General features: G+C 33.9%; 2 protein-coding genes across 2 annotated transcripts; one reads left to right on the forward strand and one right to left on the reverse strand.

Annotated features, from left to right (window-relative positions):
• Nucleotides 1-421: 421 nt before the first annotated feature.
• LOC100891460 (lysophosphatidylserine lipase ABHD12) lies at nt 422-12,523 on the reverse strand. The gene is made up of 12 exons (XM_011671704.2): nt 12,250-12,523; nt 9,679-9,809; nt 7,587-7,692; nt 6,913-7,041; nt 6,398-6,474; nt 5,474-5,603; nt 4,637-4,674; nt 4,097-4,176; nt 3,308-3,390; nt 2,615-2,693; nt 1,901-2,028; nt 422-1,004 (listed from the first exon to the last, which is right to left on the reverse strand). The coding sequence occupies exons 1-12, from the start codon at nt 12,369-12,371 to the stop codon at nt 989-991; spliced, it is 1,119 nt and encodes a 372-aa protein (XP_011670006.2). The 5' UTR covers nt 12,372-12,523; the 3' UTR covers nt 422-988.
• Nucleotides 12,524-12,876: 353 nt separating this feature from the next.
• On the forward strand, nt 12,877-16,669 carry LOC583839 (APOPT family protein CBG23705, mitochondrial). Its single transcript, XM_783732.4, has 4 exons — nt 12,877-13,062; nt 14,723-14,968; nt 15,655-15,739; nt 16,173-16,669. The coding sequence occupies exons 1-4, from the start codon at nt 12,967-12,969 to the stop codon at nt 16,346-16,348; spliced, it is 603 nt and encodes a 200-aa protein (XP_788825.3). The 5' UTR covers nt 12,877-12,966; the 3' UTR covers nt 16,349-16,669.
• The last annotated feature ends 233 nt before the right edge of the window (nt 16,670-16,902 follow it).

Consider the following 16,902-nt stretch of genomic DNA (forward strand, 5'->3'; position numbering starts at 1 on the left):
CTTCCACCCAGTAAATAAGATCGATTGATCGATCTGTATCAATAAGGTCGATTGATCGACCTGTATTGAAAAACACAAGTCAGAAAAAATCTTGGAACCAGCGGGATTTGAACCTGCCATCTACTGCTTGCCGGGCAGCGACTCTACCACCAGGCCATCACTGGTCCATGGCACAGTCACGATGAACTAGAAACAAATACCTAAGCTCTCCTGATTAGAGTCGCTGCCCGGCAAGCAGTAGATGGCAGGTTCAAATCCCGCTGGTTCCAAGATTTTTTCTGACTTGTGTTTTTCAATACAGGTCGATCAATCGACCTTATTGATACAGATCGATCAATCAATCTTATTTACTGGGTGGAAGCCACAAATATATTTAATAATTGAAATTTCTCCCAGGAAGCATTACATTTATAAAAATTTGAGATTGGTTGCAAATTTTTACCTTGTTTCCAGAAACATGACAGTGTATAAATGGATGATCCAAGCCATCAGTATAAGGTTAAAGATGAATGGTAAAAGACAATGAACTTCACACAACTAATGTCATCATCATCATAGAAAATAATGACTTGTATTAAATTATTAAATCCGATGTTATCAGATGTTATTCAAAAGTTTCCCAAATCAGTCATATTTAGTTGCTTTCTTTCCCCCCAAATATGGCCACTAATCATTATGGTAATATGTCCTTTTGTCAGACATAATTTTGAATACATCATCAAGAATGAGATACACAATACAAGGACAATGATAAATTAAATAAACCCTGTTTTCATGAGGTTATTTGAGGTGAAAGCTAATAGGAGCTACTTAGAGCTCTAAATTCCTGGCTGAAAACTAAAATCTATACCTTGAAACAAAATGTGATGTAAAATAATATCTGTACGAAGCACCACAATGAGTTTAGAAACACATGAGATAGTTGCACACAAGCATATCAAGTATTCGCCCTCAAAGCAATCAGGTATTCTCCAAAACTTTTGGTTCCTCACTTGACGAAATCACTGAAAAAAAAAGGAAAATACAGGTAATTCAATTTAATAAGTTCCTAAAACATAGCCTACTTCTCATTTAAAATGATGCCTTTGGGTTCACTAGTGTGAATAACATCTAATTTAATAATCTAACAAAATCCCACAATCTTATCATGTAAAGAGAGATGTGTGTATTTGTGTGAGGGAGGAGTAGACAGATCTACATTGTACTTCTGTGACTAGTAAACCCAAAGGCAGCATTTTAAATGAGAATTAGCTGAATTTCAATTGAGCCAATTTCAAGAAGGAATGAAAATTTGAGTAGAAGTATAGAGACATTTATTTCATTTATAATAATAAAACTATACTTTAAAAAATGACTAAATTCAGTTATTTGCAATCAGTAAAATTGTCAACGTAAAAAAAAAAAGTGAGCGTGTTACGAATGTAAACTTGAACTTTAGCGGTAAAGTAAGAGACATAATGGGCTTTGTATAAGTTTAAATGTCATCTTTCTCTAAGGTAACTTACCTTAAAATAAATAGAAGGTAACTTTGGTGAGTTAGCAATATTATCTAAGGATAAACTTAACTTATAATAGGTGGTAACTTAAGTAAGTAAACAATATTTTCTAAGGATAAACTTACCTTAGAATAGGTGGTGACTTTGGTGAGTTAGCAATATTATCTAAGGATAAACTTACCTTAAGATAACTGGTAACTTTGGTGAGTATGCAATATTCTCTAATGATAAACTTACCTTAAAAGGGTGTTAACTTTGGTGAGTAAGCATTATTCTCTAGGGATAAACTTAACTTGAAATAGAAGGTAACTTTGGTGAGTAAGCAATATTCTTTAAGGATAAACTTACCTTAAAATAGGCGTTAACTTTGGTGAGTAAGCAATGTTCTCTATGGATATACTTACCCTAAAACAGATGGTAACTTTGTTGAGAAAGCAATATTCTTATGTCCACAACCCTCTTCACTACCAAATGAAATCATTTTGATTGGGCCCGCTGAGGCTGGTCTTTTCTCCAAAGCTATGTCATATAACTGAGGACAATAACACATAAATATGTAGATATAATTATTTCATTTTGGCCTCTAGTTATTGTCACATTTTGGTTCATCAAGTGCACGACATGAACAATGTCCATCTCCCAAACACAATGACATAGGAAAAGTAATGCTAGATTATGGCATTGACAGGCATGGCACACAATCGCACAAACTTCTGTTTCTTTTCCACATTCTTAAGTTATATTTGCAATACATTTCGTCAATTTTTAAAATTGAAAAGTATTAGTTGAATTCATTCTTTCATTTCATAATTATTTGTTATAAATGTAAATATTATATACCAGTATTGATTGATGAGTGCAATATCTATCAATCAATATTACACTATCCATACCCAGGAATGCAAAATAGAAACTATAAATGTTTTTTAATAATTTTGGTGACAGAAAATATATGTATCAAATCTCAATGTCTTGATGAAAGTAATGGCATAAATGGTTTGCAGAAACAAATGAAAAGCTTCTTTAGTTTCTTAAATACGATAGCTAATGCTACATCTAAAAATCTACACAAAGCCCTCACAACTAGAGGTTTAAATGATAAGATGTGATAAGTTTACCTTCTTTCCGAGGTCATGTGGTACTACCCAGTCATCTTCAGCGTGCAGAATGAGAATAGGACATGTTACATGCTCTATGCTGTGTGCAAAATACAAGAAATTCCCACACATTTACATGGAAACCACAATGATATACAACTAGTACTTTCACTAATATACATTTTCTACATTTTCTAGCTTCGTTGTTGATCTGTTAAAAAATAAATGAGGTATATAAAGAAATGTAAAGTATTTTGTAGAGTGAATAGCATATTGACATCCTGTACAGTGGAAACTCATTAGAATGAGAATGTTGAGACCATGAAAATGACAGGGTTTAAACACTATAACGAGCGGGAACCAGCAATATTATCCTTGTTGTATCAGGTATCTTGTTTTGCAGGGTACAAAATAAACAAACAAACAAAAGAATATAAAGAACTGGGACCAACAAAATTAGCTTTTTATATCCGGTATCTTGTTAAATCAGGGTAAAATTATAGAGCTGGGACCAGGAAATTACCTTATTATCAGGTACAGCGTTATATCAGGGCTCCTTATAACGAGTTTTCACTGTAATACTATATTAAGCATACAGGGACATTTGTGAGTACTATGTGCTCCATGTATATCAGTAATTATCATCATCATTATCACCATTGTTATGATTATTTCTGCGTCCATTTCTTAGCATTTTATAAAAGGAAGACTTACCTGATATCACTCTGAAAGTATTGAGCTGTAGAGTTAAAAGCTTGATCAAAGTAACCCCTACTGTATGGCAGAATGTTCCAGGCCTGTAATCAAAGAGAGAGAGAGAGACCAAATTATACCACGTAATACTCTTCTATACATACTTGTACACAGAGGTCTACAGGCTGCAGATATGCATATGTTATGCAGTTACTTTCATGCACTTTATTCACATGTGGAGTGTCTCTTAGTCTTGATGTTAAACAATCACCACTTGGCACTTGTATGATAATGTATGGTTAACTTTTGTATTTGCATGTAACTAAGTGCTTAGATTAGCAAGTGTGCGCTCGTAAAAACGACGCCTGGCTGGAATGCTCCCCAGAGAGTGGAGAATGTGCATACATTGTGTACGGGTAAGCCTGAATCCGATGATTGGGGTAATAATAGGATTGCAGTAACAGTATGAATACTGATGAGGCTACCCTGGGTAAACAAGACAGATTATTATTATAAGTTATAAATGTATTTCAAAACATATCTATACAAACACTCAGAAAATACTGCATAATGACTTGACTATAACCATTATCTACAAATAGCTATTTAAGAAACGGTTTAGTTTATATTTGTGTTTTGTTACATTTACTGTATTATTGTACAGAGTAAATTATCTATCCCATTTTTTGTACTGTTTGCCTTTTCTACTTTGTGTTATTTATACCATAATTATCTTTACAATTTACAAATCCTAATCATGTTTGAAAGAATAAAATGAATCAGAAAAAGAATTTAGTAGAAAAGTTTTACCCATCCAAATGGATGCCTCATGACCTCATCCAGAAGATTGTTGAACGGTGCTTCTAAGATTAGACCTGTAGGACATCCATCTGAGAGATAGAATACATAACAACAATGATCACATCACACACCTACTGTTGAGAACAGGATTATCAGATGTGATACTGTTCAGCTGACTGTGTGTGTATTGTGATGTCATGATTTAGTAATAATACAAAAAAACTTTAAAAATATGTTTCGAATACAAATGGCATGGGTCTGCAAACTTTTTCCTTCAGACAGATTATATAAATCACACACATTTGTATTACTATTTTCATAGATACTAGAACCATAAAAGCTTCTAAATTGATGTTTAATTTGCCTCTTATTTTAACAGAAACAATACAATGTTTTCAAATCAATATATATGTTATTGACTACCTGAATAAACAGATGTGCATATCTAGAAGGTTACTGGAATCAAATATTCCATTTTCAATTTCTCTCTTAATAAATATTACTAATATCTTGGGATAAAAACTACCTATAACTGCTGCTACGACTCACCTTCTCTGCATATTTTTGAAGTGAACACTGTGGAAATCCTGAAAGGAAAAACAAAATCAAAAGTTTAGATGTAAAATTCATATAAGTATACATAAGCAGCACACAATGAATATTAACAAGCTAAAATGTCTACTAATAATGATCAAATGCATTCACACAGAGAAGTAATAATGTGATTCAGAAAAAAGTTAGTAAAAATATCACCAAAAGGGAAGTTAAAAAGAATTTTTTCTCCACACTCAGAACTTAAATTAAAACATAAAGTATGTAATTTTAGTTCTACAGATATTACAATGATGATAAAATAAACATTTATTATCTTCCTGCTATATGAAAATAGTACTTGATTCAACAAACTAACTGGTCTCCTTGCAATGACCACTGAATAGGGAGTTTCCACTGAACATATCATTTTTGTCAAAGAATTTACCAGTAATGTTATGCTGAAACAGGGAACAATCATTACAGATATTTACCAACACCACATTTTAAATCTTCACAAAACAAAATACCGGTATGTTAATGAAAGTTTAAAGGATATTCACATTAAGACAAAATTAACAAACAGTTGGGAACCGTTGGGATTTTAAATCAATGTACATGGATATATGAATAAAATATGTGTACAGGATTGATACTTTCTTGATATCCAACTTCAAAATTCATGGAATTGATAGGGTAAAGAATGAATTTCTGAAAACTTACCCTGTTCCAAGGGAATGCCCCCATATATAGAATGGGGAATCCCCTGTCCTTTTCCTCAGCCATGTATAGACGGCTTGTACATCATCATGAATACAATCTGGGGTTGTAAAGAATGAATTTCTGAAAACTTACCCTGTTCCAAGGGAATGCCCCCATATATAGAACGGAGAATCCCCTGTCCTTTTCCTCAGCCATGTATAGACGGTTTGTACATCATCATGAATACCATCTGGGGTAGTATGACTTGACGAGTCACCATATCCTACAAAAAATACAAAATAATATTGTTGGTCACATGTCATCACAAGTTAACAAGACTGATGTTTGTGAATTTTTGTTAATAACATGTTTCAATGCTATTCTGTTACATCTATCTAATTATTGAAAGACTGTGAGAACTCACGAGGATTCAATTATGAGAGTATGACTTTGTCACACAATATACCTTTGCTTGTATTAAATAAATAACAAGTGGTCTTAAACTTTGTCTGTAATACAAGTACTAAGCCTTTTATTCCCATCCGGTCATTTGTGATCATACATAATGTAAATCAAAAATTCAAGTGAACATCAAATCATAATTATGACAACGGTACCCTTTTTTCACCTGTAAACTTAATGACATAAATATCATATCATCTTTCTATTAACTTTCTATATGACTTTATAGAAATGTAATTGATAATGTAATGATTTTCTTCTCATCACTACACTAGAATCCCTTGATTAATGTGATACAAAATGCTGTATTGACTTTACACTATGCCGTTCTCTACCAAAATTGGAGAACAAAAAAATACAAGTAGAAAAAATGTATGTTCAAAATGCCTCCTCTGAATTTATGAATAGAGAACTAATTTTTCAACCAAAATATAGAATTTTGCCAATAGCTGTTCCCTGCAATCCTGCAATCCTGCAATTAGTCAGAAGCTAAACACTAATGATTCAAAGTGTACTGATTAACACCATGTACATTAAAAATAGAAACTTGTGTTATGTATAGATTTATCTTATGATAATCTTGTAGAACAGATAATTTGATCATGTTATACATACCTCTGTAGTCTACAGCTACTACATGGAATCCAATTCTGGTCAATAATTTGTACAACTCTACTCTGTGTGGATTCGCCCTGTGAGAATATAACAAGAAGAATGACAATCTATAGTAAATTCAGATATTATACTATTCACTTAATTCTTTTTCTTTAAATCTCCTACCGTATTTCATTTTCTCTACTGAAACATTTCTTACAACATAGAAAAAAAAATAGCTAAAAACCAGAGAGCAAGAGAGAGAAAGAGAAAGAGAGAGAAAGAGAGAGTGAGAGAGAGAGAGAGAGAGAGAGAGAGAGAGAAAGTACAATTATGTAACATACTTGTTGTTGTTTTTGTTTGCTTGTTTTTTTCCTTTTAAACAAAATTGCACAACAATCTTAAAATAGGCTTCCAATTTCCCCTTTAAAATGAAAGGGATGACTTATTGCAGCCTGGTACATGTATATGCAAATCCATGTATTTGTTATTGCTCCATACAATTAACATCATTAACATGTGTTACTGGTACCTACCTTGAACCTGAGTTTCCATGGCAGTACATGATCACTGGTCTATGGTCACCTAGTGCTTTATCAAAGAACTCTGCTGTTATTTCACCCTCTTCATCATTTGCTGTTCTTGCAGAATTTGGTAGCATTTGCCTAGAAAAAATACAGACAATCAAAAAACAAAATAAAATAAAACCAAAAAATGTACATTGACTGTAACCCTTGCTTCCATTGTTAACAATTACATGGTAAAGATATGCTAGCTAACAAACATTTTGTGCATTATTTGGTTTATTATAATTCATATGTTTAGAATTTAATTATAAGAGAACAGATCTTGAGAGAATGTACATGTATGTGTTGTTATGATTAATCTTTTTTGACCATTCTTTGGATATCTACTTTTTAACTTATGGGTAGCATACTCAAAGTCAAAATTAAGTGTAAATTACATGATCTCTGATGCCTCAGACCATGTATATATGCATGATGAAAAACTTTAGGGACAAATATTGCAATGAAGAAAAAAACAAATCAAAAACCTAAAAAGTATATTACCTTTAGAATATGATATATAATCATCACCAACTCTTATATTTGCATCATATGTTCTTTTACATATATATATATGAAACAACACAACGTCAATAGTAAGGGTATTCTTAAATAGATGGTTCATAGTAAGATGAGAGCCTTACCATACTCCAAGCTGAACTTCATTAGTAGAAGGGAGGTAGACATTCCTTGCTCCTTTCAATCCATATACCTCAGGAGCTTGGTATTCTCGGAATACAGGACACTTCACTAAAGAGTTCATGAGCAGGTTAAAAAAAGAAGAAGGAGATATCAATCTCTATACAATTATTTTTATATAGATGATGTTTGAAGGTTTGCATGGTGGTATGAATAATAGTTGAAATAGTTGAAATATTTATTGGTTACTGAATCATCATAGGTTATAACAATAATGTGACAATGTCTTTACATGAGTATAAAACATAAGTTAAATTACATTTCCACATTCAGTAAATCATAGATACATACGCTCGAAGAGGTGATGATACAGAAGGGCTACAGCCTAAGCGTGACAGCTTGATACGCTTGCAGCCCAGAAACATTTAAAATCATAACGATTGTAAAGTAAAGTAAATTACAGAACATAATTGGGGGAAAATAACAAAAAATAAACAGTGACTTGCAACCAAAAAAAAAAAAAATGGGATAGAGGGTGCATGGGAGGGGGATTTTCCTGCTATATCAAGGAAATGCTGACAAACATATATGATATCATGTGTTAATTTAAGAGATTTGTCAATATTTGCTCAATAAAATTGATTTCACACTTTTCTTGAAAGTATATACTGACTTCAAGTTACGGATGTCAACGGACAGTGAGTTCCAAATATCCGGACCAGAATGTCTTATAGATTTCATAGCCATTGTTGTTTTAGGATTACATAAATGGAAGACGGAAGACGGACAGTCAACCTGTCCGAAACGTCGATTCTACTCTCCTGCTCCTGCTCTGCAACTCTACTCAACTCTCCAACTCAATCCAGTCTTCTACCCAAACCTCTCATCCTATCTACAACTTTCCGGTTTACAGTCCTTTTCAGGACTATACTCACTTCTGAAAGATACTCTTCCTTCCAACCTCCACTTTCTCGCCTTTCTATTTTCACTTCTATTTTCTATCCACTTTCCTTAGTCCTTTTAGGACTTTACACATGGTGTACCGTAAACCTCTACCGTGATTATTTTTATATAGTTGTGGGAAACCATTAATACAAGGTTAAAAAATGAACTATTTCATGTCTGTTCCCTCCATGTTAACCACCATCAAAACAGCATGATTTGATGAAGATAGTGATCTAATTTTTACATCTTGAAATATACATAGATGTACACATGTACGTGCATGTACACAAAATGTAGCTGAGATACATATAAAACTATTGTCTGGTTTGAACTTTGAACTTATGGCAGAGATACACAGACCTGAGGTTCTGAACTAGTGTTGATATTATAAATGTCTTTAAAATAGGCCTTACTATGCTATTATGCAGTTAATAAAACATGGCATACATGACAACACTACTCTCTTGTGCATTCAATATGACAGAATCAATTTCACTGTACACCTTAGCCATAGAAATCTAGCTCGAAATTCATCAATTTATTTGTCCAAGCTGTATCAAATATTATTATCAGATAAGACACCAAATACAAACATATATTCCACAACTAGGACAAACATTCTGCTTTACTTACATAAGGTTCATTCTCATAAATGCTGATATATAATTATTATATCATCAGATTGCAAACCTTATCTCAAAGTCAAATGATAAAACCAAATCAACTGATAATACTTGTAATGTACTATCCAGAAAAAGGCATTAATGTGATGCTCCTGTAATTATCAGAGCCTGTTTTTATGCTGGCAGAGATTTGGTACTACACATGTAAAACATGTACCAGTACATTTAAGTCAAACCTTACTTAACCAAAGAATGAGAGTTAAATACAGATCCAGTGAGTTAAGAATCCCTTATGCAATACACCCTATTCTCACTCAAGTTAAACCCTTTTTTTTTTTTACTGGATCATCCTAATCATGTTTTTAAATATGGAAGTGAGAAAAGTGTCACAACCTTATTATTATCAAGACTCAGACTAAAACCATTGAAATGTTATTATGTACGGTATGTGTAAGAAGTAATAGATTACAACATTTTGTCATCACTTTTGAGGAATAACCACTCTTGACTAGAAAGAGATTTGACTCACAGTAATTGAGGAAGATGAGTTGAGATGCAAAGTCTGGGATGAAAAAGACAAGAACTGGGAAGATTGTGTAGAATAGGAAGGTATTCAGCACGCATAGCTTCCATGTCCAGCTCCATATAATTGCTCTCTTTCTAAAGAAAAACAAAAGATGAAAGGAAAGAAATTAGATACCGGTATATACTTTAACAGAAAAATCTGCTTGGAGGAGTTAAACAAAATTGACCCTCTCCTCCAAGGGATTAGGTGCAGCTGGAGGTATTCTTAGTGGAAAATATCCCCTATCAAAATACACTGACACATAATATAGTATAAAATTTAAAGTTCACCCTTTCATGATCTCTCCCAATAAAGTGCTTACCGGTATCTTCTTCTCTTACACTGTATATTTGTTTTGTTTTGTTTTATTTCCACTTTTTCATAGCAATACAAAAAAAACATCATACAAATAAATATAATTAATAACATGTAAGTTTGACAAAATATGTTTCTAGTTAAAATACAAGTTTCTTACAAAGGAAAAAGCAGGAGAATACATGTCATAAGCGTAAATGCTTGATGATGCTTGATGATGATATATATGCATTCCACATGCTACTACATGTATGTAGGCTTACTGGGCAGGTTATGATTGACAAAAACATGAGGGGGGGGGGGTCCAATTCAAGGGATATCAAAAGTGTTCAAAAATGTAACTTTTAGTAGTTAAATAAAACAACTAGAGTCTACTTTACCCAAACAAATAATCACTTTAAGTTTAAACATGATTTATTACCAAGAAAGATGCCAGTTGGTAAGTCAAATCAGTTCACTTTTCCTGAGAGAAAATTATTAAAGGGTGATCCAACCCTTGTCATAAGAGAAACAGAAATACAGAATGGCGAAAGTGATATAAATCGGACCAATAATAAGAGAGTTAATGAATGTTTGAAGTATAAGATGACTAGAGATCATTGATTTTTGTTTTTCTCCCAAATGCATTCTCCCTTTTTTCTAGGTCCTCCAGAGAGAAAAAACCTCCCAAATCATACATGTTGAAGAAAAATAGAAAGAAATTCAGTCACTTTATGTGTTGGGGAAAAATGGGAAATTTGTCCAGCACTACATCACAGTAGCATTACTGATTCAGCTGCACAAATGTTAATAGAATAACTATGGTCACCTTTTAACCAAGCTTAATGCCTTTTATTAGACAATAAACATGTACCTGTACTCTATATTTGTAGACAGTTATGATACTTTACTGTATACGGAATGTCTATTTATACAAGTTTAGGCTTTGTACTAAACACACAATGACACAAACATGTATTATGTTATATACTGGTACATACCAGTAGAATAGTATGTAGCTTAAGTTGTACCTGTATTCAATAATACACAAATACTTAAATGGTAAGAAACTGTACTTTAAAGATACCAGACATGATTAGCATTTTATGATATTTTCTGGTCCCTATTATTTATTTGAGATATTTGTTAAACATACATTTATTATTGTTATTATTGTTATATTACTGTATTTGAACGTTTGGATAATAAAACCATTCTTTATCTGATTTTGTTTAAACTCTCACCAGTCTACTTCTCTGATTTTTACACTTTCTTTTAGAGTTGTTTGCTATTAAAGATGGATTTCCCTTTTCAACAAAGTCAATAGACAATCTACACAATTTCGTGTCCGAATTTATTTTCCAGGTGCTGTCTCAATTTGTTTCAAGTTTTTATTAAAACATTATCGAAAATTCCTCTTTGGGTGTAAATGAAAAAATGGGATCTCTGTCACAAGACCATAGAGCACAGCTCAAGATGATGCTGATGTGCATGTACCGTATTATCAAGATATTTTTCATACCTATCTCTTGCTGATAAAAATGTCATCAAACCAATCCATGGACTGTCACAAATACTCACAATAGTTTCACATACCCTTTGCAAGGACTCTGATCAACCAGAGGTTATCATTTTCTAACTATTACTTTCCCTGGCTCTATAGATCTAAGTGTGAATGAACGAGTCGCTACTAGACTATGGAACTCACTGCCAGGCCAGGAGACCTTGTCAACTGTTCCTCTTTAAACTTCCTCAAAGAGGAGGAGGTACAGAAAATCCAACTGTGATAGAAGGGCAATACAATGTTTATCTTGTTTTAGTAAAGTTGTGGTCTAGTGGATAAGTCACCCAACTATGGAGGAGGAGGAGGAGGAGAAGAAGGAGGAGGAGGAGGAGGAGGAGGAGGAGGAGGAGGAGGAGGAGGAGGAGGAGGAGAAGGAGAAGGAGAAGGAGAAGGAGAAGGAGAAGGAGAAGGAGAAGGAGAAGGAGAAGGAGAAGGAGAAGGAGAAGGAGAAGGAGAAGGAGAAGGAGAAGGAGAAGGAGAAGGAGAAGAAGGAGAAGGAGAAGGAGAAGGAGAAGGAGAAGGAGAAGGAGAAGGAGAAGGAGAAGGAGAAGGAGAAGAAGGAAAAGGAAAAGGAAAAGGAAAAGGAAAAGGAAAAGGAAAAGGAGAAGGAGGAGATGGAGAATGGGGGAGTACAAAAAGCCACAGAGTACACAGGCACCCTAGTACTAGCTACTCACCGCCGCCTCTCTGTTTTCTTGCAAGCCGAAACCTCCCCGGTAGGTTTCGTCTCGTCTCCGTCTCGATTATCTCCACTCGTGTGGGATTTTGTAGAGGTAGTTTCGCCGCGGAACCGCATCATTTACACCAATTTCCTTATGGAAATTTCCTTATTTCCTTATGGAATTATTATTTTATTTCAGCTTCTATGTTTAAGTGTAAATCCTACTGGTAAATCTGGGTAGTGGTGAGCCGGTGAATGATAAATGTGTACCGGTAAATGTCCCTTCTGCAAACATATAAAATACGCAATATCATTTTTTTTCTTAGAAGAAGTCAACGAACTTTTTAACATTTTAGTCTTTATTTACAGACTCAATAGTTAGTCTCCCCTCAAATTTGTCACTTGATCTTAGCTTTTTTGTTTTGCTTCTGTCCCAAAATGAATAAAGGACATGAAAAAAATAGTATAATTATGTTTTGTTCCCAAAATTCGGTATTCTTAATGGTAAAAAATCACCCTAGGCATACAAATCACGTGGCATGTGTCTGCAATCTACTAGTAGTGCAAGGTAGAGTTGTTATTTTTCCTTTATATTTTGCTTGTACTGTTTGAAGACACTGTAGCCAGTCAACTACATAACTACATACCGGCGCCAATACAGTACCACTACCAAGACTATTCTCTTGATTAAATTCTGAAATTTAGTCGTTTTTAGAAAACAAAGATTGTTACTATGCTTCCTATGCTTCCTAAGACACATACCTGGTTATTGTGTTCCAATCACCGTGGGATAACACGTGGAATTACCCGTTCATATTGCGAGAAAATGGTAAGCTGAACTGTTTTTTTTTTACTTAACTTTTTAAACTTAACTAAAGTTAAGTTAGACATCTAAAGCGGGCAGAACTTTATTAATAGTCTTAACAATTTCAAGGAATACAGAAATGGACCAATCAAAGATAATTATCATATAACTTAAGACTTGACTCTAGCAAGAATGTATAAAGACTATCATCTGCAAAGTGCCATTCGAAAGATTCAATGCCTAGAAAATAGAATTTTTGAAACCTGTCAGAAACGTCTTGTTAGAACAGTTAGTGTTACAAATTATTAGACTCTAGATCTAGACCTCCAAGAGTCTATGTTAAAATTCTACCATTTTCTGGAGAGAGATTTGTGTATTTTGTTTTGTATAGCACCTTGAGCTTGAGTAAGTTAGAGGCAATAAGTGTGCTTTATAAGTTATTAAGTAGGCCTAGATTAATTTATTAGTGTAGTGAGTACGTAGGTCTAGATCTAGGCCTACTAGGCCTGGGAAAAGGATAAGGATCGAGTTTGAACAAAATAAAATTAACATGAAACCCGCACACGTAACCATGTTGGCGCTAGTGTAGTTCCGTATCCATTTTTTTAGCAGTTTAATATCCATTCTTAGCAAAGGAATTTTAGCCCAATTTTTAACTAATTTTAATCATAATCATATATTGCAGTTTCCACCTGAATTTGGATCACATTCGACATAGGGAAACCTTCGTTTAGGGCTTCGATGTCGACGTCGTCGCTCAGTACCGTCTCTATGCTGTAGTCCTGCACCTCAAACTGAAGCTATCAGTACAAAAGTATGCAGACTTCTCGTATGGTTTATGGTATCGCGCAAGAATGGACATTAAACTGCTAAAAAAAATGGATACGGAACTACACTAGCGCCACCATGTTAACCCCACCTTCCAAGTTGGACTTGGGCCTTTCTGCGAGTCGAGTCTTGACTCTTGTCACTCATGTGCATTACGATTTATGGGTGCAATAGCAAGTTCGGTAGGCTACTCGCAAGTAGACAAAAAAAAATCCACCCCCAAATACAGTGGTAAATATCAAATTGAAAGAACAACTGTATATCAAATATATTTGATTATCCCACATTGTAAAAGGCAAGTTTGTTATTGAATTGTACTTACCGTACGTTATCATTCCAACTTGTCAAGCGCCTACAGAATTCAACAATGATAATACATGTAGCTTCTCTTAGTTTTTAAAATATTGAAATATATCCTCTTCTCAAAACCACTAAAAATATAAATTTTTCAGACAGTTCATGCACTTAGTATACTACATGTAACCTGTGCTGCCATGATTCATCCAATGTAAAGTGTAGACCCTAATAATGACCCTTAGTTGTAAAAGTTTATGCCAAATAGGTTCCTCTGACTGAATGGAGTCTGAGCACTCCTAAAGATATTTTATGAAGTCTGGAGAGTGCATTTGAGTTGGGGAAAAGGTTGAGTCATAGGAGGAGCAGATAGACTAAGAGAGAGAGAGAGAGAGAGTTAGAGAGTATGAGGGTGACTTGGATGTCATTTGTTTAATTTTTCAGAAAATTGAAAGTTGGTTCAATGGTACCTATGAAATCCATTGTTTGTTTTAAATTAGTTCTTTCCTGTTCCTTCTTTACTTGAAATTGACATGCTATATCATTTTCTTTCATAATGCAGGCTCCGAATAAAGCAGAACCTTCAGCAGGAGAAACCATTGATGAAGATCCTCCACCCATGCCTCCTCCTCCATTCCCAAGTCGTGATTGGATCGGCCCTGCTGATAAGAAGTCTAATCTTCGACGTGTCATACTTGCTCAGCCTCAGAATGAAACAGATGTAGAAAGGGATTATAGAGTCTCAAGAACAGCTACAAATGATTGGAACCATCAATTCTGGTCAAAGCAGAATGAGATATTCATCAAGGTAAAAAGAGTTGTGAGGAGAATGATTGTTAATGAAGTATTTTGATTACTGGGGTAAGGAAAACAAAAATCAAAGTGAATGAATGATTTGTAAGGACAGCATTAGAAAACAAAATAATAGAACTATAGAAGTTAACTCCTAAAATCACAAAGGTTTTTAAATGTAGAAAACTCTAACCTGTATCAAAGGATGTATAGTGGTTGGTCACAGTTGACCATCTGGACATGAATGATGGAAAATTAGTGAATGTCAAAAAATTCTAAAGATGCTCATGAGTTTTCATCAAAAGGGAATGTCCTATTCATTTGCATTGTACATTGTATATAGCCTATTCACTTATTCCTTTTTTCTACATTGTAATTTTTTTTTCCTTTTTCTATTTTTATAAAAAATATAATTTTTATTAATTAGGCCTATAATTTTTTTTTTTTTTTTTTTTTTTTTTTTTTGGGGGGGGGGGGGGGGGGATGGGGGCCCCAATAGGTTCTGCTCTTGGTGACAAGAACGTCTACAAATCGGCCATTCAATAGTATGGTCGATACATGTATATGGCTTTATGATCACTATATCAATCAATATTGCTTCTTGTCAATAGAGTTGCATCTTTAATGACACAAAGAGTGAAGCTATAGTGTATATTCATTTTTTCCTTTTCTTTTTTCTCTCTCTCTCTCTCTTTCTGACAGGCCAAAGAGGAATTTGTTCAGGCTCGTCTTGGTGAGAAGCAGAAAGAGACGGAAGATTCATCAGACAATGATGTCATAGGATCTGGTACAGTTCATTCACTTTTCATACCCAAGATTTTATCTTAAAATTTATAGTGTACACAATGTACAGAACAAAAATGTAGACTTGAGATAAATTAAAGACTACATGTATGACAAATAGAAAATAGAACCTTTCCATTTGAATGATCAAGATTTGCACTTGTTACCGGTACTTACAATTTATCTTAATCAAGTATCTCCTGATTACCAAATTTCTTCATCATAAGTTAAGCCCCTCAGACTGCATTTAAAAAAAATGTCCCCCTGCGAACATTAAATGCTGCATGTAACAAATTGTTAATATTTTGTGACCCCCCCCCCCGAATCAATTATCATACATTAATTTAATATCATATCAACTCTGATAAATGCATTTTTTTAAATGACTGTTTTTTAGTACAATGTATAAACACAGATTTTTGTTGTTTTTATTACAGGTGTAAAGCAAGTTCTGAGTGCTGAGGACATGGCAGAGTTTTACCAACAGTTTTTAAAAGACAATCAGCATTCATTTCATGACTACAACAAGCAATGGTATCGCAAGAACTTCTCTCTCTTGTGGCCAGCAGTAAAAGCTAATGTATCCATGTTCATGAAGAAAAACAAAAGATGATGAATCAATAATGAGCAACAATGAATGAACATCGCTTTGAACACAGCTCCTACATGTATGGAATTTGTGGAATTTCATGGAATTTCATGGAATTTATGGATTTTCAAGGATTTTGGATGGAAGCTGTACATGATGAATGTGTCTGATGTTTGTTACATCAGTTGCATAACTTGGTGGATTGATGAGATCCACACACTTCGAACTTATCGTATGCTCAAGGACTGCTTCAGTGTTTGTAACCATCAACCGTTCAATTTTTTATTCAAACCTTTCCCACTTATAAATGCATCTTTAAAAGAATACTTTGAAATACCGTTGCATTTTTCATTTCAGCCATCAAGGAAAAATAAATTTTGATATAATGAATCATGAAAGAGGGTTGGTGGATTGATATTGGGGCTGGACACATAAAGAGGGGTCTGGTTTATACAGACCCCCTAAATTTCACTTCAGAAGAAAAAAAAATCAGCTTGGAGGCCTGATTGATATTCATGAATGTAATGTGCGTATCGATTGTTTCGTAGAAATGTTCAGGTATAAATAAAGCCAAATAT

This window comes from Strongylocentrotus purpuratus, unplaced genomic scaffold, assembly GCF_000002235.5.
Source record: "Strongylocentrotus purpuratus isolate Spur 01 unplaced genomic scaffold, Spur_5.0 spur5_scaffold_5, whole genome shotgun sequence".
Classification (NCBI taxonomy): Eukaryota; Metazoa; Echinodermata; class Echinoidea; order Camarodonta; family Strongylocentrotidae; genus Strongylocentrotus; species Strongylocentrotus purpuratus.

Bases quoted from the DNA above. Each gene is read 5' to 3' on its own strand.
- LOC100891460 (XM_011671704.2), bottom strand. From the start codon at position 12,371: ATGATGCGGTTCCGCGGCGAAACTACCTCTACAAAATCCCACACGAGT. The intron at 4,675-5,473 runs GTAAGTTTTCAG...TTTTCCTTTCAG, and splicing joins GGGCATTCCCTTGGAACAGG to GATTTCCACAGTGTTCACTT. The intron at 2,694-3,307 runs GTAAGTCTTCCT...TTTTGCACACAG, and splicing joins TACTTTCAGAGTGATATCAG to CATAGAGCATGTAACATGTC.
- LOC583839 (XM_783732.4), top strand. From the start codon at position 12,967: ATGCTTCCTATGCTTCCTAAGACACATACCTGGTTATTGTGTTCCAAT. The intron at 14,969-15,654 runs GTAAAAAGAGTT...TCTTTCTGACAG, and splicing joins AGAATGAGATATTCATCAAG to GCCAAAGAGGAATTTGTTCA. The intron at 15,740-16,172 runs GTACAGTTCATT...TTTTTATTACAG, and splicing joins CAATGATGTCATAGGATCTG to GTGTAAAGCAAGTTCTGAGT.